Source organism: Aethalodelphis obliquidens, unplaced genomic scaffold, assembly GCF_003676395.1.
Source record: "Aethalodelphis obliquidens isolate GAN/ISIS:26980383/991018 unplaced genomic scaffold, ASM367639v1 scaffold39, whole genome shotgun sequence".
NCBI lineage: Eukaryota > Metazoa > Chordata > Mammalia > Artiodactyla > Delphinidae > Aethalodelphis > Aethalodelphis obliquidens.
This window is the reverse complement of record NW_020837983.1, coordinates 5,634,800-5,657,928: the sequence shown is the minus strand read 5'-3', so window position 1 is coordinate 5,657,928 and position 23,129 is coordinate 5,634,800. Positions and strand designations below refer to the sequence as shown.

General features: G+C 37.5%; 1 protein-coding gene across 2 annotated transcripts; it reads right to left on the bottom strand.

The window, feature by feature from the left end:
• Positions 1–1,457: 1,457 nt before the first annotated feature.
• Positions 1,458–22,521, bottom strand: PLEKHF2 (pleckstrin homology and FYVE domain containing 2). 2 transcript variants are annotated; one of them, XM_027131442.1, is made up of 2 exons: positions 22,300–22,521; positions 1,458–4,076 (listed from the first exon to the last, which is right to left on the bottom strand). In XM_027131442.1, exon 2 carries the CDS (start codon positions 4,060–4,062, stop codon positions 3,313–3,315), a length of 750 nt encoding a protein of 249 aa, XP_026987243.1. In that variant the 5' UTR covers positions 4,063–4,076; positions 22,300–22,521; the 3' UTR covers positions 1,458–3,312. The 2 variants fall into 2 exon arrangements, with proteins under 2 accessions (XP_026987243.1, XP_026987244.1); XM_027131443.1 differs by lacking the exon at positions 22,300–22,521 and adding an exon at positions 13,377–13,507.
• Between the last annotated feature and the right edge of the window lie 608 nt (positions 22,522–23,129).

Here is a 23,129-nt window from a genome sequence, read left to right as displayed (position 1 = left end):
AAACATTAAGCTGACAGGAGCAAAATCTGTTTAAAGTGATACTGACTACTCCTTTTTTCTTGATAAACTGTTAGATAATACCATCAAGGCTTTACAGCAATAACGTAATTAAATATAACAATGGTTCGGATGGTGAAGATAATGTTAGCAATATTATCAACCAACTTCCTCAACCTTTTAGTACTGATCAATTAAAAAGATAGGATTATCAAGCCAAGCAATTCTACCTTTGCCGATTTCTGTTTTTGCCAAATACTACATTTAGAGTGGATGCAAAGAGTGATACAGCGATACTGTTAGTTAAATGGCTTAAAATTCTACTTTCTAGAGTTGAAATTTGGTATACTAAGTGTACTGTTGCAAAAAAAATTTTCAATTACTTCAGATGCCAAATACAAAGTAATTTTTAAGAAATTTACTTTAAGAGAATGCCACTGATAATAACCTTTATAGAAATGACGCTTAAAAAGTTTAAAACAACCAACACCAATATTATGAAGCCTAACATAACAGATACTTAATAAATGTTGAATGAACTGAAAATAATTTAGCTTTTAAATTAAAACTTTAAAGTTACTATCAATAAAATAAAGTTTCATGTATTTTCATCCTAGACTTTACTATTCAATTTTATCTTCTAAAATGTATAGCAATCATGTGGATTTGTAGATAATTGCTACTACACTGTATAAAGCTACAACATGTATTTGAGAACAAGTTAGCACATCCAAGAGAAAGATTACAGCTCAAGTACATTTTTGAATGTTTCAAAAATCAGAGGTATACAATTCAATACTACCCATTCATAAGAATTTCAGGGACTTCCCAGTACAGTGGTTAAGACTCTGTGCTTCCACTGCAGGGGGCACAGGTTCGATCCCTGGTTGGGGAACTAAGATCTCACATGCTACATGCAGTGCGGCCAAAAAAAGAAAAAAATTTCAGCATAAAAGTGACAAAGATATATAAACAAATGACTTTATATAAAACGGCCATTGTATGCACTTGACCCAAAGGCATGAATTCCTGTGTTAAGGTGTATGCATTCAATTTAATATTTTTCCTTGGCATCTACAAATTTTTGCTTCCTTTATGCCAATAGTTATCAATTTGGTTAATGTACTGGGGATCCAGTACAGTCCAAGTAAATTTCATTCAAGAGAACAGCATGAGAAACTGGCACCAAAATCATTTCAGGTTTATATATAAGTAAGATTTATAAAAGCTCTAAAAATTACAGAAAAAAATTCTGGAAGAAAACACAGCTTGGACTCTATTTGCAGGTAAACTCCATGAAAAGGAGGCAATTTCTGTTCACTGCTCTACTCTAGTGCCTAGAACAATGCCTGGCACGTAGAAGGCACTCCCAGCTGCTGAAATGAGGTAGAATACGCATAACATCTCCATTAACCTTAGCAAGGGGTAAAAAATCGTCAAGTCACAATATGCACAGAAGGTAAGTTGTAAAATATTTTTTATTGTAAAAACAGAGTCAATAGAGGTTGACAACATAAATGTTATCTCAGAACATTTCCCCCTGGTTCCTGAATTTGCTAGGTTCCTATGTATGAGCAAGTCTCCATTAGCACTTCTCAGATTTCACGGTCCTTTTTGGATATGTTTATTGATTATATGTAAATATTGCTTAGAAACAAAAGTCCACATGATATTAAAACAAAACAAAACAAAACCTGTTGTGCCTTTCTTTCACATTTCCTACAGGGAGATCTATATATCTCAGGTGCTTTCACAACTTAAAAGTAAAGTTAGTGCCTTAACCAAACCAAAGAATCCTCCATCACAAGTTATTAAATCAAACCTCTCATGACATTTGAAATATATCCAGATTTAAAGATTTTAAAACAAAAGAATTTAGAATTTAAAACAAACTTCAGACTGATTTTTCATATTTGAAAGACTACAGTTATTTGCAGCATACAAATGGAGAGAGTAGTGCAAAATGCATCAAGTTTTATATGATAAATATACTTTCAACCTAATGGCTGCCTCAAAAGCAAAGAGTGAAAAGTTACCTCTTCTTAAAAGCAATCTAGACTGACTCAATAAAGTTCACAATTTAGAAAGATCAATTGCTACTCTATTTCCATAGATTGCAAAATGATTTCAGAAACAGATTAAACATACAACTGTTTTACAAAAATAGAAATATTGTTTGGGACTTTACAAAACTTTATAAAATATAACACTATATTTGTAAATTCAAGATAGTTTCACACTGAAAGAGAAAATACTTCCACAGATATGAAGTCTAGTCAAACTTAACTGGTCTCTCTTGACCATTCTCATACATTATTTCTTCCAAATCTTCAACCTAAGGAGATCTGTGCTCTAGCATGAGGTTTTTTTAAGAGATTGTTTCATTTCAAGAAGTTGTATAAGATGTTTCATTCTAGAAACAATGTTAAAGCAGATGAATTTATACCTAAAAATATGTCTTACTAAAAGTAGCAATAATGCAATGACAATTTGTATTTGATAAATTTCAAACCAAATTCCCCAGAATGACAATTATAATTTGATACCTACAAAAAGTAAAAATATAGAATAATCACAACTATTTTATGGAAAAATATTCATATAGAATAAAGAACCTCTAAATTTAGTTATTTGTAGCTGTCAAATGAGAAGTATTTTCTAATTACACCCATTTATAACATTCATTTTACACCTCAAAGAGCACCAGTGTATTTTTAAAACAAACTAAAAAGTGAGAAGGTAGGGGCTTATTACATGCAACAGTGCTATTATGATAAGGCACCACCTGGTATATGAAAAAGCCAAACAAAGTATTTCCAAAGCATGTATTTCTGTTACTGGTGTCTTAACCTTTAGATAGGATGGTTAGAAAAAAGCTAATAACATTATTAACTGACCACATCACACTCCTTTTTCCATCATTCTTTGCTTTTAGTTTTTCCATATAACAGAACATATAATAAACAACAGTGTAGTACATGTTAAATAAACATCTTTTCCCAACCATTCAAGAAAATAGTCTAGAATTAAAACAAGAATAAGAAACCAAAACTTTATCTGATATATTCGCAACAGTCTATCCCTGTAGAAGAATAGGGAGCTGGGGGAGGTGAGGAGAGAGTGGCAGCAGCAGTTGGGGCTGGGGGATGGTAACAGGACCTATTTTCTATAGAATATATTGAGGCACATAGGTTATAAGTTTCTCAGGCAAATTCATGGCTAGAGCAAAACTGACAGAAAGCTCAGGATTTTACATTCCCCCCAGAGCTGATTTCTCAGATAGTCACATCTGATTAAATATTTCAAAATACGCCTTTAGTCACTGCTATCATCATCGTCATCATCGTCAGATACATCATTTAAAGTAGACTTCAATGACTGACTATAAGAGTCCGATCTAGTAGGCTGGCACGTGGCCATGTCCCCAGTAGAAAGCAAGTCATAGCAGAAGTCACAAATCCTCACAGGCTTAGAGGACTGGCTGGGAAGAAGAAATCTCTTTTCAGAGCAGGGCCCACAGACAACAAAACCACATTTGCGGCAGTGGTGACGACGATTAACAGGTGTGAATTTTGCTTTCTGACAACGCATACATACAGTTGCCTCAGAGTCAGGAACCCAGACAGCAGCATGTTCATTACTGGGTGTCTTCCCACTTTTGGAGAGTAAATCAGTAACACATTTATTTATGTGATTCATCCATTCTGATTTCTCAGTGGCAGTGGCAGCATAAACTGCAAACGATTTAGTTGGTGTCTTGATCAGCCATCCATTCCTCAAGTCTCCCTCATCTTTGATAGAATCAATTGTGACATTTTCCAGGGGAATAATATGTTGTTTGTTATATTTTTTCTTCTGGATGACAATATTGCCATATACAAGAATATCATTAAATAAGAAAAACTGCCTTGCTTTAGGCTTTTTTCTGCACAACTTAGTCAATACTCCTTCTCCAATAAGAACCCGTCCAGGTATAGTTAATGGTTGACCAGCTGTTCCAAAACAGTTTTCTACTATATTTATACGTCTAGTATTTGCTTCACTGTTTGCCAAGCGATCCACCATCTTTTGCTAATAGCCTTAAAAAAGAGAGAGAGAGAAATCAGCACACAGAAATTATAAATTCATATAAGTTAAAAAAATTATACAATCTAAATTTAATCTAACGAATCATTACTTCTACCCAAAGGCAAAATTCCCCAATTGTTTCCCTCTAAGATAATCACTAAGTATACCAAAAGAGCTAACATCTCCCAATTTTTATAATCATCAAAAACATTTATTAACCATCTCCATATAGTATCATTAGCAGGTATTTATAAAAGTATAAACTTCTTACAGACATAAAACAACAAATAATTAGAAAATGAATATAAGCCATCAGCTACATGAAATTTAATCTCAGAGGGATTCTGAACAAGAAGGCCAAATATTATATAAGAGAAACAACTATGATTTTTCCAGTAGGCTCTATTACCATTGAGCTAAAGCCTCAATCCTCTCACCTGGATTACCAGAATCGTTTCCCAACACACCTTACTGCCTTAGCTCTTGCCCCTTAATCAATCTTCAGGCAGTGATCTCTCAAATGCAAATCTGACCACACCATTACTCAAGATTATTCCCCTTAACCTAAAAAATGCAGAATCTTTAACATGGCATTTAAGGCCCTTCATTATCTGGTTCTTGCTTATCTTCCCAGACTCATCATAAGTCACTCTTTACCTCCAATGTTATGTTCTAAGAAAACCCTACCACTTGTAGTCCATTTCAATCATACATATCTTCTCTCATACTCTTGTATCCTTTACTATTTACTACCCTCAGCTAACTCTTATCATCCTTCAAGACTCAGTTTATCACACCTACTCCAAGAAGTCTTCCTTAAACTCTGTTAGACTAAACACCTTCCTCTGTGCTCTTCATATTCCCTGTACCTTCTGGACTCACTCTCACCAAAGGATTGAAATCTGTCTTCTCCATAGGCTGCAATGGAACCTAAAAGGCAGAGACCATCTGATATCTATCTTTGAAACACACATTGTCTGGCATAGTAAAAGTGCTCAAAAAGGTTGACAAGAACATCTTGGCAATGTGCAAAAACCCCACATTAATCTAGTCTTAAATGATCAAAGATTTAATCTCTAGATCCAATATTGACTTCACTCAAGTCCCAGAGTTGTGCCTATTTCAGACCACTAACCCAACAATACCATACTATAACCAAATCATATCAGAAAGGAGAGGAGCATTTAAAGAGTAAGAGCATCGTTTAAGTTCCAGTATTCAGCTCACGAACTGATGAGACTGTAACCCTTCTTGGCCTCCATTATAAAGGATACAACAATTCTGATTATTCCTGAATTCTGTCTCTCCCCTAATCCTGGGTCCTTATAAAGCCCTCTTGCCTTCCACAAGGGTGGACTCTGCCCTGAAAGTTGTTCCCAAAAATTAATATGACAACACATGGCTCCGAAGTGTGATGGCCTCTCTTTCTAATTAGGGCAAATCTGCCAGCCAATTAAAAGTCTACTGCCCTATGCACAAGTGCATCACAGAAGAGAAAATTTAAAAAGTAAACATGAAAAGAGGCTCAACCTCATTCATAAATAAATGAATAAGACATTAGGATATGTTTTCATTCATCAGATTAACAAAAATTTTAATAATTTCTTAAGATGCAGTAATACTGAGGATATAGGGAAACAGGTACCCTCATACACTACAGAAAATATGTGTACCCACTGATCCAGGCACTCAAAAGATATGTACAAGTATATTCAACACAACACTGTCTGTAACAGAAAAAAACACTGGAAAAGCTCCAACTGTTCATCAAGAGGAACTGGTTGAACAATTTATGATACACCCTTAACAATATGCTAGATATCTGTTAAGAATGTGACAGATCTAAATACAATGATATAGGAAAATGCTCAAAATATTGATATCTAGGTGGGGGAGTTGAACCTAATGATCTCATTTTTGTTTCAAATACATACCAAATTTCATCAAATCTAAGATGCTATTAAGACACAGCCTCATTTTATGTGCTATTGAGAAAGAAAAATGCTGCCAATTAAATCATGGCAAACTCTTGATTATACGACATCCCAATTTTGGAGACATAAAATACAGTAAAACATGTTCATCTTTAGACTCAACGAAATATGGTATAAGAGCATAATATTAGACACTAGTAAGTATGTAAAATTAGAAAACTATATACCATAATATCAAGAATGGTTATTTATCTCTGGGAAGTACAATTATGGATAACTTTTCATACTTTACATGATAGTCAAACATTCAACAAGTGTTTGTTAGGCACTGATCTGGGTACAGGACAAAATAATAAACAACACAGGCAAGGTCCCTGCTCTTCAAGGCTTACATCCTAGTTGGGGAGGAGGCAAACAGAAAACAATCGAGACCCAAGTAATAATTAACATTGTAAGTTTTTAAAGTGATTTTTAAAAAAATCCACTGGGACTACTCAGTCTACTCAGACTGGATGGTCAGGGTATCTAAAGTGGTATCTTTTCAGCTGATAGGGCAGAACTAGATATGCATACATGAGGGACGAGGATGAGGGAGAATATTCCAGACAAAAGGAAAAACTACAAAGGTCCTAAGGCAAGAAATACGTTGGCACCTGTAGAAAACTGAAAGTATCTATTTATTCCCACCTGAATCAACTACTGATTCTACTCATTATACAGTTATTAATCAGCTCATTTGCAATGCAAACAGGTTTCCTATTATTGCTACTACTGGAATTAATACCACCACAAATTTGTGCAGTGCTTTTCACATTTATTATCTTCTGATTTTAACTGTCTCAAACTGCTGTGAAGTTTTTATCTCCCAAAGAATCATCTAGTAATATTAGCTGAAATGCGAGCTGAAGGAGAAACTAAGGCACAAATAAAGATTCAGGCAGAACAGTCTGGAATTTACTCACTGGGAGCCCAAGCAAGAGCTGAGCACTTCACATGTATTACTGTATTTCCTACCCAGAGCAACCTTATGATAGATATGCACTATTAGCTCCAGTTTATAGATGAGCAAACTGACATAAAGGAGTTAAGTACCATGCCCAAGGCTGTCACAGAACTGAGGCTCAAAGCTGATTCCTCCGTGCTGTTACCAGTGTATTATGGCACACTGATTATTCCTTAAGGCTCCACTGGCTCTATATATAAGAACTAAGAAAGCTATTGCTAACCTCTGGACCTTCACCGCAAACCTTAAAAATACTGAAGATAAAAGAATACTAATTTGAGCAAATAACCTGAAAGGGTAAGTCATCATGATTTATTTAGCCAGTCTTCTGATAATGTTTCACTGTTCAAATTCTGCAATACATTAAGCCTGAATCCCTGTTCATAAATCTTTCCCCCTGTTTAAATATGATGCAACAAAAGTGAAGTTTGGGGCATTTTTTGTGTGTGCGTGTGCGGTATGCGGGCCTCTCACTGTTGTGGCCTCTCCCGTTGCGGAGCACAGGCTCCGGATGCGCAGGCTCAGTGACCATGGCTCATGGGCCCAGCCCGCACCAGGGCACGAACCCGTGTCCCCTGCATCGGCAGGCGGACTCTCAACCACTGCGCCACCAGGGAAGCCCAAGTTTGGGGCATTAACTGGTATTTGGCTGGAGCAAATAGCTTTCAAAGTTTGACAGTGACGCTGATAAGAAATATATTTCATAGTGCAATGTTACAAACAATATACAATTCTATGAATGATGTATTCTAGCATCTTCATTTATTTTAATGATAGTTGCAGCCCACTTGACTTCAGCAATGGATTGTGACCTGTATTTGAACATCAGTGAGCACAAAGAACTTAAGGCCTTTGGCCTTAAGCAATCCTTTCCATTATCCCTGCTGGTCCTAAAATGTTTTCAGTATGTGTCTGACAAGAAAAAGAAAGGAAGCACTGATTTTGAAACCCCAGGAATACACAAATGCCCCCCCCCACACACACACACATGAGAAAGAGGTGGTGGGGGCACAAAAGGGAGGGGCTGAGAGAAGGGAGATAAATCAAAAATGAAATCAAAGTACCACCATTAGCTGGATTACTTCCAGACACCCCAAAGCAAGGCTCTTAATAAACTGGATTTAAGGCATTACCCTTTAGCCCAGGGCCTAAACAGGACCCTTTACTTTCCTCCAAAGTCCAAATCCAAATCTACTACCTGTACAGTGAGGTGCCCCAAGCAGTAAGAACTCTCAAAAGACTTCTGTGAGAGTATTAGAATATAAGAATACTGGGGCTAGCCAAGGAGTGAGTCCCTGGCATATCTGCATGAAAAGAAACAGAAGACAACTATAAAATGTGGCCCAACTGGACTTCTGTCTACTTTTCTTAGGAAGGAATATGAGTGAATACAGTAAGAGCTAGGAAGAATGCTTCCCCATCTTCTGGCAGAGATGACTTCTTCAGGATAGATTCCAAGAAGCAAAATTACTGGGTCAAAAGGCACTAATGTTTAAAGCTCTTGCTATCTTTTACAAAATTTCCATTCTGAAAGGTAACACCAATTTACCAAGTAGCACAATGACTATATCCATCCCACCTTGTTTCACACAGAGTATTTTCCTTTAAAAATTTCAGCAAATAGAGTAGATTTTTTTAAGTGGTATCTCATTTTTATTCATTTTTTACTTCTCTTTTATTCATTATGTTTATTTATTCAATAACTTTATTGAACACTTTCTAAACGCCAGACATTATCCTTTTCCTCTCAGAGCTCAGAGTATAGTGGAGGAGAAAGACAGTAAGTAAGTAAACCAACAGGTGATTCCAAAAGGTGAAGTGCAATGAAGGAAATCAGCAGTGTGCCAAGATATAGGGAAAAACTCATTTACTGAGTAGTTCAAAAAGACTTCACTGAGGTGGTGCTACACACTGGGTCTTAAAGGATGAGGAGTCAGCCTTGCAAAGGAACTAATACTATGGACAAAGGTCCTAAAACAGGAAAGAACAGTACTTTCAATTTGACTGAATATTTTATTTCATAGTTACCTCGTGAGACCAGCTACTTTCTAATGTGTTTAGTAACTTGTATTTCTACACTCATATATTTAGGTTATTAATCTATATGAGTATATTACACATAAAGTCTATTAACCCAGTTATTTCATTGCTTTTCCTAGTATATTAAGCTGTAATTTTGTTTATGGTGTTTGACACAAAAGGAGTTTTACTTCTTAAGTAGTTACACTTACAGATACTTTCCTTTGTAATTTTTTTCCCAATGACTGACTCCTAAGTTTCCCTTATCCAGATATCGGATGCACCTATTTATTATTCTCTATGGTTTAGGTTTTACATTTAATTCTTTTATCCACCTGAAATTTATTCTGTCATAGGTAAAAACCCTTTTTCCTTTTCAAATATTTGCATTCTAAAGGAGCTAACTGCTCCAGAATCACCAAATACTGTGTGACCTCAGATTTCCTCACTTATAAATGGAAATAATAATAGCAGCTATATTGGGGGAGGATTAAATGAGATAATGCATACAAAATGTTCAGCAAGTAGTCAACATGTGGTAGCTATTATTTACTGGTATTAATAATCTAATCTACTGCTTTATGACACTCTATTATATTAAATTTTTATATAGTATTATAACACTGCTTCTGGGCTGTCTGGTCTAATCCATTAACCTGTTTTATAATTCTTTTGTCAGTACTATGCACCTGGTAAAACTAGACTATTTCCCATTACTTAACCTTTTAAATGTTTTACCTAATCTCTTCTGCTTATTTGTCCAGATGACATCTACTTAGAACAGTGTTTCCCAACCTTAGTTGCCTGGAACCACAGGGAAACTCTTAACCTTTAGTATACCATAAAAAATAGCCATCCCAATTTACTCTCTGAGTCCAAAATACCCTTTTTATTTACTTTTAATATTTTAAGCCATTTTATAACTAATTTACAGAAACAAGAATAAACGAATAGTAAAAAAACAATAACTTTAAGAACAATCTTTATAAAAACTGAAACACAGCAAATTTCTTATTCTACATTCCTGTTACTGAAGGTATGTAGATACAAAAGTATAGTATCCTTTAAATGCAACTAACTGCTCATAAGTTGTCATGCATGAATCTATAATATTTCCATTTCTCTTTTTAGGAATATTGTTTACTAATTAATTCTGAGTTTGAGAAAACTCATCTAGAAAATCATCAACTGAAGGCTCATTGTCTGAGATTTCACTTATAATGTTTCACCATCATTATTAGTTTAAGTGTTGCTGTTTCTTTGCACTCACCCTGTGACTTGTCTAATAGTTCTGAAATGTCTAGCTTTGCTCATTTTTTTCTTTGTCATTAGATGAAAAATGAAAAAAATCTAAATTCTCAAATATGCTAAATGAAAGCTTAAAATAAAAAGACTAAGGATATCTCCAAACTGCTTTCGTATCTTTTTGAAAGATGATGCAATACTTTGGTTAATGTAATAATAAAACTGAAAAATGGTGCAATAGTGGTGATTTATTTTATCACTGCATCATCCTTCCAGGCAATTACATCACTTCTATTTTCTTCTTTTTGGTTAAATAATTCCTAAGAAAATAAAATAGTAAAATGCTTCAAGATATAGGAAAAACAAGATCACTCACTAAAATCCTATAATATATCTTAGATTTACACATGTCCAATGAACCCATATGGTAATAACAAGCTATGTTTTTTAATACATAAATTTCCTTTTTGTTTTGAAAATCTCTAAGAAATAATAAAATAACAAAATATCAATCACTACAAATAATTAGAACTGCTTAAAATATCAATAGAAACTCAAAATACAAAACTGAGACCAATAGGTTGTGATGATAGATATTAAAGGTTAAGAAATACTGATATCTAGATCCCTCCCTCTAGGATGTTCTGATTTTACTGGTCTGGCCTGGGTACTGGGACACTTTAAAGTTCCTCAGGTAATTCCACTGTGCAGCTAAGGTTTAGAACCACTTCCAATTACAATAAATAAGTGAAAAAAATAGAGACCAAATCCACTGAAATTTTGGTGAATTCATATTACACTTGTAGTGTTCCTAGCAGGTTGATACTATCTCTTCCCAAGGTTTCAAATCTTGTTTAATGGCCCAGTAATTTTGTACATTTCTTCTCACAAGATTGTTACATTACTTAAATTCAAGTATCTCCTATCTTTTGTTGATATTTGAATCTAGTCTCTTTTCCACATTATATTTTCTAATTCATTACTACTACTGATAAGAAAACTACTACTATATCTGTTAGTTTCATCCCACATCCAGCCACTTCAGAGAACTCTACACATGCAACAGTTTTCCAACTGATTTCCTTCAGAGAACTCTACACATGCAACAGTTTTCCAACTGATTTCCTGTCTTCTTTTCCAACAAATGGTGTCTGGCAGCCTTAATTCATAGTTGAAAATGTAAGAACCACAGGAAAAGCATACCAAAAACAAAACAAAGAAACACTCTTAACTTTTATAAAGACAGCTTTATATACCAATTTTTAAAAATTAAACCATCCAAGTTTCAAGTTATCTCCTTCACAACTGTAGACAAGAACTACATTTGCATCGTCCAAGTTCCACACTAGTCTTTTGGTAACATCTTGTTTCTAAAGTTAATATGTTCTTCAATGGAGTGTCTACCACCTGTTAAAAATGTAATACTAGAAGAGGCAAAAACTCTTTTTTAAAAAGAGTCAGAATGCTATTTACAATTGAGAAGAGAGCCCAACTGTCACAGAATACTATGGCCCAGTTCTTCTTACTGAAAACCAATACTTCTATCTCATCCCTGCAGGTGAGTTTAAAACAAAAAAATCACCTAATTAATTTCTTACAGGTACCCAAGACATCTGATATCAGTGAGCTTCAGTATTCAACTCTGCATTATAATGGAAAAAACAATAAACTATGAACCAAAAGACCTGGATTCTAATCTCAGCTCTGGCAGTAAATAAGAGATTTCATACAAGCTACCTAACTGCTCTACACACACACACACACACACACACACACACACACACACACACACACATACACACCAGCTACCACCTTGAATAAAATAATCTGCAAAGCCCTTTCTTGTCTTTAAAATAATGAACTCTGATAGTAGATGGGCCATAGTTCTGGTTTACTAAGACTAAAAATTAATTTTTAATCAAACTTTTGACTATGTCTTAATATCAATTGATTTTTTACAATCTGTGTTACTGCTGAATTAAGACTAGAAACTGTAAAAGGAAAACGAGAGACAAACAGGAAAGTGGGGAAAGAAGAGATTTTTTTTTTTAAAGCAGCAAGAAACTATCAGAGGTGCATCCTCCCTGGGCAAATGTGTAGGTATTAGAACAAACTACCCCTCTCTCCTAATGCACCTAAGTCAAATGAACAATTGTTCTAAGCACCTACCATATGCAAAGGACAGAGCAGTTTTTACTTTCAAAAGTTCTATAATTTAGTAAGCATAATAATAATCAGGGAATTCTAGGAAATTCTAAAGACTCTCAATAAAATACTAGAAGAATAACACAAAGAAGAAATACTTGAACATTTAGCAAATTAAATTTGGAATTTTAGAAAATTTAAATATTCTATCAATAAGAATAGACAGTTTTTCCCTCCCCTTTCCACTAGCATTTCTGCCACTGTGGCAAACCAATTATACAATATGTACTGCAGAAATCAGTAGTGATCAAGGAAACATTCATTTCTTAGATAAGAAAAAAGAAAGGAACAATCTTTTATATTAATTTTAAACTCATAAAGGTGGATTGATAAGAACTGAAACTTCTAAACTTTGAATCACATTTACAGAGAGCCATAGTAATTTGTTTTATATCTCTTGTAGGCACTAAATTTGCCTATTACTGAAAAGTAGACCCAAATGCACTATACTACAGGCTTAACCAAGAAAGGAAAAAGAAAAAGCATTTACTCAACACCTACACGTGCTAGGCACGTCCACATTTTTCTATTTCATTTAATAATCTCAATTTTGTTAAAATGGATAATCATATCCATTTTACAAAAGAGTAAATTGAGTCATGGACTAGTTAAGGAATTTTCCCAGTCGCACAGCCAGTTTTGTAAAAAAATGCATGTTCTTTCCATTATACTTTGCTACCTTCAGAAATAAATATTCCAGAAATATTTCACTCATGTGGACCTTATTAGGTATTTGGAGAAAGCCACTGATGACACAAAAATCTTAAAACACATGGTAATAAGTAGAACGTATGCTGAAAATAATTCTTCAAACACTAAAAGGAAGTGAAAAGTAAAGTAATGACTAATTTTAGGGTGTTAATAAACGCAGTTTCACATAGGTTAGGCTTGATAGAGAAACTCACCATGGTATACAAAGAATGACTAAGCCACAGTTGAAGTTTTTTTTTTTTCCCTGTACGCGGGCCTTTCACTGTTGTGGCCTCTCCCGTTGCCGAGCACAGGCTCCGGACGCACAGGCTCAGCGGCCATGGCTCACGGGCCCAGCCGCTCCGCGGCATGTGGGATCTTCCCCAGACCGGGGCACGAATCCGTGTCCCCTGCATCGGCACGTGGACTCTCAACCACTGAGCCACCGGGGAAGCCCAAGATTTTTAAAAATTAATTTAGAAAACCAGAACAGTCACATTGGGAGTTTAAAAAAAAGGTCTTTACAAAGAGAAAGAATACGAACCTCAAGCTTGAAACAAGTCCTCTAGTCTTCAGCATTTAAACCATGCCACACAAGGCAAGATTAATATTCTTTAACTACAGCTATGCTCAGGGAACTCTCTATTAACAACCAAAGGTTCCCTGGCCAGCGGAATTAATTCCAAAATCCTTGACCTGGTATTCAAAGCCCTTCAGTCAAGCCCCAGCCTGCCCAGTCTATCTTTTCAGTTTTACCTCTTTCTGTATGTTCTCTTTGTTATAGTCAAACCAGACTACTAGCTATTCCCAGGTTATGCTCTGAGCTTCCTCTCCTCTACCTGAGCTCAGTATGTCCTTCCCCACTTGCTGTTCTGAAATCTTACCAGTCAGTTCAGTAACCTCAGAGGCACATATTGTTTACCTTTAAATTATCATACCATTTTACCTGTACCATTTATGGCACTTATATTCTATTACGTTGTTTTTTGTTTGGTTTTGGGTTTTTTTTGGCTGCGTTGGGTCTTCGTTGCTGCACATGGGCTTTTTCTAGTTGGAGGCTACCCTTCGTTGTGGTGCACAGCCTTCTCATTGTGGTGGCTTCTCCTGCTGTGGAGCACAGGCTCTAGGCACGTGGGCTTCAGTAGTTGTGGCACGCAGGCTTCAGTAGTTGTGGCTCGTGGGCTCTAGAGTGCAGGCTCAGTAGCTGTGGCACACGGGCTTCGTTGCTCTGCGGCATGTGGGATTTTCCCGGACCACGGCTCGAACCTGTGTCCCCTGCATTGGCAGGCGGATTCTTAGCCACTGTGCCACCAGGGAAGCCCTCTATTATGTTCTATAAAAACTTGTATACCTGCTTATTCCCAACAGATTTGGAGGTTCCTGAAGAAAAGAAGATCATTTCCTACAACTTCGTATTCCCAACAGCACCTACAAAATTGCTTGCATATACATGCCATCACTGTGCACTGAGCAGTTAAAAGCAGCAGCAGCTTCTTGACCTTGAGTTTTATGAAAATCAAAGACTTCATTTTTGACATCCATAGTACTAATTTTCACACAAAACAGGAACCACACCCTGCACTAGGCCCACAGACTTTAAACTTACAAGGCAAATGTTCTCGTCTATTTAACTATAGAATCTAACTGTGAATTCTCAGTATTGAGCATAGCAGATCCTGTTTTTAAAATCTCAATCTCAAGATAATATATAAAAATGATTTCTTCTCTTACTGAAAAGCACAGCTGTTTAGTTAGCAAATAAAAAATGATGGTGTATGCGTATTTTCAACATCAACAATATTCAGATAAAAAACTTCATCATTTCAAAAAGTATTTGTACAGGGGCAGCTGTACAGTGCTGACAGCTGTTAAATCATTGTATAATATTTGACAAATAAAGCTGGTACCCATCACATCCCTAACAAATTTTCTTTAGTATTTTTCAAAGCAGTTACAATCTACTCACTATGTTCAAGACTTTATGCTTTGTGTTAAAGGGAAAACAAAAATGAACCAGACACTGGGAATTAAGACATGTTCCCACAAGGTTTTAATAAAAAGCACAATGAAATAAATACTATAATAAAAACGTTAAAGCGGTAAGGAAGAACGCAGCAGCTGAACACTTGAAACAGGTTCTGAAAAATACACTGAAAACAGGTTGTGAACTTCAAGAGGCAAAAACATGATACGTAAAGGCATAAAGCTCTGCAAGTAAAAATGTGTTTTTAAAAAGTTACACGTACAGCTGCAGAAGAGGCTGGAGAAGAGATATTTAGTAGAAAACCGGGAGAAAAAAATAAGACAAGAGATCTTCTTGGTTCCTGAGAGCTCTTTTTGAAGCTCTGGGAAGGAGTGGCCTGATTTGATCTGGATTCTTCTAAGATAACTGTGGAAACAGTGAAAGATTTCAGGAGGGAGAGACTGAAAGGACCCAGCTGAAAAATTATTGCAAAAGTAAAAGGGAAAGTTGATGAGAGTCTGAAGTTTGCAACAGGAAAAGAAAGAATCAGTAATGTTCAGGATTGCCATAACTAAACTAGATGTGGAAGAGTGAAATTGAAATTAAATCCCTGGGTTTTCAGTCTAAGCAATATGGAAGCTAGTAAAATCAATAATTTTCAATGAATTTCACGTAGCAAACATTTACTGATTACTTACTCCGTACAAAGATAGAAGTACTCAAAACTAACAATCTTTGTGAAGGAGGACAGACATATACCCAAGTTTATACACACAAGTATATATAATTCATGTATTATACATTAGGGTGTGTTTCTACAGGAAAGAGGATAATGGAAGTAAGTGATAAGGAAGGAAACACCAAACAAAACAAGAAAGTGTTTGGTACTCATATAGTATGCTATGAACTGAGGAATATGATTACCTCAATCTGTGCACTCAAAATCTAAAGGAGCAAAGGAGAAACAAACCAAAAACATAAAATGTTTTTTAACTAAAAAAAAAATAAAAAGAGTGATGAAACCTTAGACCAAAGAGTGTAGTTGGGAGGTTAATTTTGACCAGGGGGAATATTTAGGAACAACTCTTAAATGTCTAGAAATGCAAGCTGGGCCTTAGAGCAAAAGTAGTAGGTCAAACTATTTAGGGGAGAGGGAGAGAGATAGGAGATGATGGTGTACAAATAGAATATATTCCCCAGAGAGGAAATAATTGAGTCCAGGCTGAAGGAGGTAGGACGTGGAGAATGTATAGTGGTAAACTAGAAACCTGGCAAGATAGGGAAGAGCCAAAATGCAGAGGAAAGTAAGCATCACACTCAACAGTTTAGACTTCATTGTAGAGGCAATGGGAAGACCAAGGAAAATAGGAAATAGGAAAATATTAATAAGTCCACAGAAGCAGAACACAGGATGAACTGGAGAGACTACCAAAGAAGCAAAACTGGAGGCAAAAAAAGCAGGAGCATATTACAGTAGTCTCTAAGTGAGAGGTAACAAAAGCCTAAGCCACAAATTTGACAGCAGAAATAAAAAGGGGAAGATGGAAGTAAGAGAGATTACTGAGGTAAGGCAGAAAGGATTGAGGAACCAACTGAATGGGTTTGAAAGTGAGTATAAGACGACTTCAAAGGTTTAAGCATAATCCATTGGGTAGATCAGATGCTAGTTTTGTTTCAGGAGGGGAAGAAATCAGTCTGGGGCATACTTATCTTGAAGTGCCTTCAAGGTATACACAAGACAAACATCTGTCAGACAAACAGAAACCCCAAGATGAGCAGGGAGCTCCAGGACAGAAAGAGATTTCAGAGTTATCTGTGAAGAGATGATCATTGATGCTGTGGAAGAGAGGAGAGGGCAGAGGACTAAACTTTGGGGAATGCCTAGTTTAGAAAGCAGGAGGAGAGAAAAGGGGAGACAAGAAAGCATAAAGCACCTTTTCAACATGCTTTCACATGTCTCCCAAGTCTCAGAGACTAAATGACCTCATTGTGCCAAAAGGTCACAATAAGCAGTGAAACGTGGGGAAAAAAAATCAAGGACTGAAGGTAATGTACAGAAATATTGTACAGGTAATATTTACCTGTACAGGTAATATACAGGTAATATTTCAGAAAGCACTGCCCTTTGACCCTGGAATTTTTAATCACAGAAATTTATCCTGAGAAACTCTTGGGGTTGCGGGGAAGGTAGGCTGTACTGTAGTTTTCCCTCTGGCATCAAGTCTAATAGTGACAGACAGAACTTAAATTTCTAGCTCTAGAGAGAAATGGCTAAATATAACATTAAAAAAAGCCAAATACCATAAAAGAAAACATTTTACCACGTAAAAATTTTAAACTTCAACACTAAGAGGAAAAAAGCCTTAAAGTTAAAGAAAAAGTTGCACAATATGACAAAGGGTCAACATTTTTAATATATAAAGGGCTCCTGTAAATCAATGAGATAAAAGGAAAATATCCCAAAAGAAAAATGGGTAAGATACAAATGGCAATTTCCAAAGGAACAAATGAAAATGACCAGTAAATGGAAAAATGTTGGCTCTCAGTGCTAATCAAAGAAATAAAATTTAAATGATGTATTATTCACCTCTCTAAGATGTGGAAAAAATAAGCACTCATATTCTTGAAAGTATACACTGGAATAACCTTTCTAAATGCCATTTTTGGCAATATAATCACTTTAAAAAGTTTACACAACAATTCTACTTCCAAGAATATATGCAAAAAATAATTAGATCAGTGTACAAAGTTGTTCACATGAAGACGTTCACTGTAGCTTTGTCTATAATGTTGAAAAGTCAGAATCAATCTAAATGTTCAACAACAGGACATTAGTGAAACAAATTAGGGCATATCCATATAATGGATTTTTAGATAGCTTTTTGGAGAACAGATTAATATTTAATGTGGAAAACTGTTAAATATGGCAATTTATTAAATAAAAGCTTTTAAACAGCACATGCAATATAAAAAAAATTTTTTTTAAAGTCTGGAAAGACACCCACCAAAAATTTAGTACTGGTTATCTCTAAGTACTAGGGTGAAATATTTTGATATTGCCTAATTATTTTATATTGAACACATATTCTCTCATAGACAAAGAAAAAAGTTTTTAAATTAACAAAATGCAAAGAATGTTAAGAAAAATATAATAAACACAAAGTTACAGGTATAATTAATAAAAATATAACCAAAGAATACAAAAATCTTTTTTATTTTTTTCCCCAACCACTGTTTAAATGAAACAAGTATAAAGAATTAAGGATAGTTCCACTTATGGAAATGGAAAGGAGAAAGGGATTTAAAAAGTTGATGGAAAAAAGAAAACAGAAAATTCACATCATAAAATCCATAGAAGGAAGCAAAGTCATCTGTTAAGAGTCAAGCATTTCAAGATTGGGGTTAGCAACCTAAGAGTGAAAAGGCAACAGAGAAAATGAGTCAACTTTGGGATAAGAAAGGATTAGAAAGGAACTAGTACACAGGCAGCTAGAAAACAAATATTTAACAGTCACCATAGATGTGACTTTTTTCAGGAGTGCTACACAGGGACAAAAGTAGAAAAAGTAAAAGGTGATATTTACAAGTTGAGAACTGACCAGTTATATACAGCAAAGGTCAGGAGAGGAGGCCTATGTGGTACTAGTGGGTTCACAGTATATGAACTACAGAGTTCAGGACTGGAAAAAAACGAGAAAACTAACAGCATAGGAGGGACTGCAGGTGACGATGAGAACAAAAAGCTGGTTCATAGTTATGATGGAAAACAGGCCCTTGAATCACCTCTGGTCACAGATTAAGACCTGAGGTCTAAATGATGATAAGGTTAAATAACACAGGCATCCATGTAGGTTGTTAATGCAGAGTGGAGACAGTTGCCACCGGGCTTAGTGAACTGTAGTTCCAAATGTGGCCTTTCTGTTCTGAAATGAAGGTAACTGTTATTTTAACTTCTGTGCACGTCACTTTCCTCTAATGCAAATTTATTCTTTCTAACCTGACGGGGAATTTGGCTGGCACTTAACCTCTCTCTGCACTCAACAACAAAATGAAGAGAATAAGGAGATGGGAGGTTGAATTAATGGTTCTCAACCCTGACTGCACATTAAAACAAACAAACAAAAAACTGGCAAAGCTACCTATGCTTTGACTCCAAACGCAGTAACTGTGATTGATTTGCTCAAGGGTGGGGTTCAGAAGCTCCTCAAGTAATTCTAATGTGCACCAAAGTTGAGAACTGAAGTATGTATTTCTAAAGGTTGCTTCCCTTTTAAAATTCTATAATTAACTGCCACTCTGCTCATTTGCTAATTAACTTACTGAATATCCTGCACCACGCACTTCCACAAACATCGTAGTAAATCTTCACAACACTGTTAGGCAAATGCTTCTGTGTCCATTTCACAAGTGAGTCCAGTGAAGCTTAAAGAAGTGAAGTGACTTGTTCAAGAGTCACAAGCTAGAATGGAGGAGACCTAGAATTCAGGTTTGGTTTGCTTTGGTTCCAATCCACCCAACATACAACTTGCTTTCTCTAGCACTCACAGCAACTACTTGAATGCCTTCTATATTCTCTCCCAGGACCTCCCAAACTGAGCACACAGTTTGTGGTTTATAGAATTGGAGAGAAAGTTATGGGGGCAGGGAATTAACCCCAAATTCTACAGTAATTTCATTACAGAACGCCACCTAGTTTAAGTTTTGCAACTTAAAACAGCACTGTGAGAGTATATCTACAAAGACTATTTTATTAAGCCAGCATACACCTTGCTATTAAGCATGCAGCTGGTGGTACAAAGCTGGTTCTCAAAGATAAACTTACCAATAGAAAAGCAATTGTTGTATGTTTTCCAATAAGCAAGGCATTCTAAAACAAAATTCTAAGACAATTCTAGCAAAACAATAATTGGTAGAGAAATGAGAGTTGCTCTATCAAAGAGCTTAAATGTATAAATATGACCTTCAAAATTTTCAGGCATTACCTCTACTTCCATTCAGTGCAAATACTAAATACAGTTGCACTTTAAAAGTACGATTATTATCCTTTTGTTGACCCACAGCTGCTGCTTTTTTGTTGATTATACTTCAGTCCATTATCTACTTGGAAATTTCATAACATTCAAGTTCTCTATCCCCAGTCCAAAATTAATTGAGTTACCAAGGTAAATCCCCCCCTCCCAAAAACAATTAGAGAAGATTTAACTACTTATGCCCATGGAAAGTACAATTTAACAAGAAATTCATGAAGTTTATTTACAAGAAACATAAGTGTATTCATCCATTCAAACCCTTCCTGAACATCTGCTATATTCTTGGGACGCTGGGGATGAAGAGGCAAGTTAGACCTCATGTAATGCCTGCTGTCAAGGAGGTGCCATGAGATAAATGTTATATTTACTGAGATGCAATAGGATAGATAAGTGAATTATTCTCGGGGAGAAAGGGGGGGTGGGATAAGGAGAACAGGGCAAAAAAGCGTCAAAGAGTATATGCTCAAGTGAGTATTTTTAAGAGGAAAAATTTCCTTGTAAATTAGGAAATTTCCTAGGAAATACTCTAGGAAATATATATGCTGAGGAACTAAATTAAAATCAGAAAGAGCAGCTAAGACAGAGGAACCAAGGTGGACACAGACTGCACCACAGGAATGAGTTATGTATGTACCCTGCAAAGTTATGCTATTAAAAAAAATGAGAAGGCTTCAGTCATGAGACCTCAGTTAAATACCAGCTTGGCTGCTAGATTTGTGAAGTTAAATCACCTCAGTCTCGGTAACTCTTACATCCAGAAAAATAAATATGTATAATGGCAGTTACCTGACAATGAGGCAAAACAAAAAGAAAACCCTAAGAAAATTAGCAATCAAATCTGAGAAGCTATATTTTTACCTACAGTTCAAGAAGAGAAATTCTCCAAGACATGTTGAAGGGTTTATCTTATTTGTGGTTAAGAGTGCTTTCAGTACAATTAACAGAATTTGGAAACTCAGATGCCTTTATTAAAACTAGTAATTTACATTCATTTACTAGGGTGATTCAAGCTGAATCTTTTTTGATGCCTTCCTTGGTCAGTACACCAGGTTTTATTTTTTGAGGCGATTACATGTGCTTTCCAAATAAGTAACTTAATACCATTCACCTCCAACGCTGTGAGGACCCGAAACGATTTAAAATAGAAGCCTTCGTTAATACTGAATTAACCTCAGGACCCCATGAGCTACCAGAGTACAGAAAAATGTAAATGCTCGAAACAAGGTAGACATGCACCTTTAAGGAACTAAAGTGAAGGAAAAAACTTCGCAATGTCAAGATCACTTCACCTTATTCCTAAGTGAACAACACATGCCTTTAAGTCTCTCAGTGAACGTTCGTGTCGGTCTTTACTGAATTTTTTTCAGTAACGTACTAAAACACAACAAAGAAGGTATTTATCAGCTTACACACTTTGTGAGTCTATGAACTACACAGAAGGGCTTGGTTATCTGTAACCTTAATACCACCCATTATTCCCAGCGCACACTCACAAGTTACTGCTACTGTACTAAGAGCGCGCAGGGGTATTCAAGACACATGAACAGCAAGCTCTCGGCCTTCAATAAAAATTTTAAAGGAAAACTAAATTCGTCAAAAGACCATACGACTTTAAAAGACTCCAAATAAGTAAAGCGTTAGAGCCAGCGCTTCTATCAGAGCAAATTCTGCGGTGCCATTTTTTGCCCGAAATCACATAAAAATGTTGTTCAAGTTACAACATCCCTGATGCCCAGACCCTGCAAACTTTTTGGATAGAAAGATGTTGGCACCCTAAGACGCCGGTGGCCACGACTGGACACCAGTCCTCACGCCTCACTTCTCGCCCGACCTCGGGGCCCCCTTCGCGCGTCTGCCCGGCCCCCTCCCCGCGGCCCCGTGGACTGGACGAGCACCGGCGCGGCCCTGCGGGCTGCCCTCAAGCCCGGCGGGCGGGCGCGGCTCCCCCAGCGCGAGGGGAGCGGCCCGGGAGCGCCCCGTTTCTCACAGACCCCAACATGGCGTCGGTCGCCGCCGCCCGAGACGACGACACCTCCCCGCGCCGCCGACGGCCCGGGGACCGCGGTGGGAAGCGCCCAGAAAGTTTCGCTTCTCCTCTCCCGGCCCGTCAGGAGCCGCCGGACAACCAACCCCGGCTTCACCTACCCGGCCGGGCGCAGAAAGCGGCTGCAGAGAAGGTCCGACTCCTCCTCGTCCCGGGCGCCGGGCGCAGACTCTGCTTGCTCCCCCGCCCGAGCCTCCCAGGGTGTGCAGCCAGCGGCCCCGCGCAGCCGGCGCAATCCGGACTCAGGTGACCCTCCGCCCCTCCAGACGAAACCCACAACGGCCGCCGGAGCTGGCCTCTCCCCTGCGCGCGCACGGGCGCGCCGCCACCCACACGCCAGGCGCGAGCGCGCGCACGAGCACACCCACACCGCTCGCTCTCCGCCCTTTCTTGCCTGTTCCCTCGCCCCGCCCGGGCGGCCCCGCGCGACGTGCTCGAGGGGGCGGGGCCACCGCGGAGGCCACACCCACCTGGGCAGCCGGGGCGTGGGGTTGGTTCCTCCGCGCCGAGTGGGGTAGTGGGTCCTGGAGCTGATTGAGTGCACGTGGGACGTCTTACCTGGGTTGCCTCGCGCGGGCAATCCCTTAGAAAGGATTGTTCATCTCACCAAGAAGGTCTTAGCGAAGCTGGAAGAATGGAAGGAAAGCTGGGCCCCCTCTCCCCCCACCACCGAACGGGCCTCCGCGGGGAATTCAAGAACTTCCCGCAGCCGGGAAATAAAAGCTTTGGATTTAAAGCGTCGGGGCAGACATTTGTTTGCTACACCCACTTAGCACAGCGTTCCTTCCCCGTCACATCTTCCACTTGCTTTCCCTAAAACCCCTACCACTTGAAACAGGGAGCTGCGGCTGCAACACATACCCCACGTACTCTGCACAGCCTTTTAAGTGATGCCTTTATTCCCGGACCTAGAACCCCGGTCTTTCCAAAA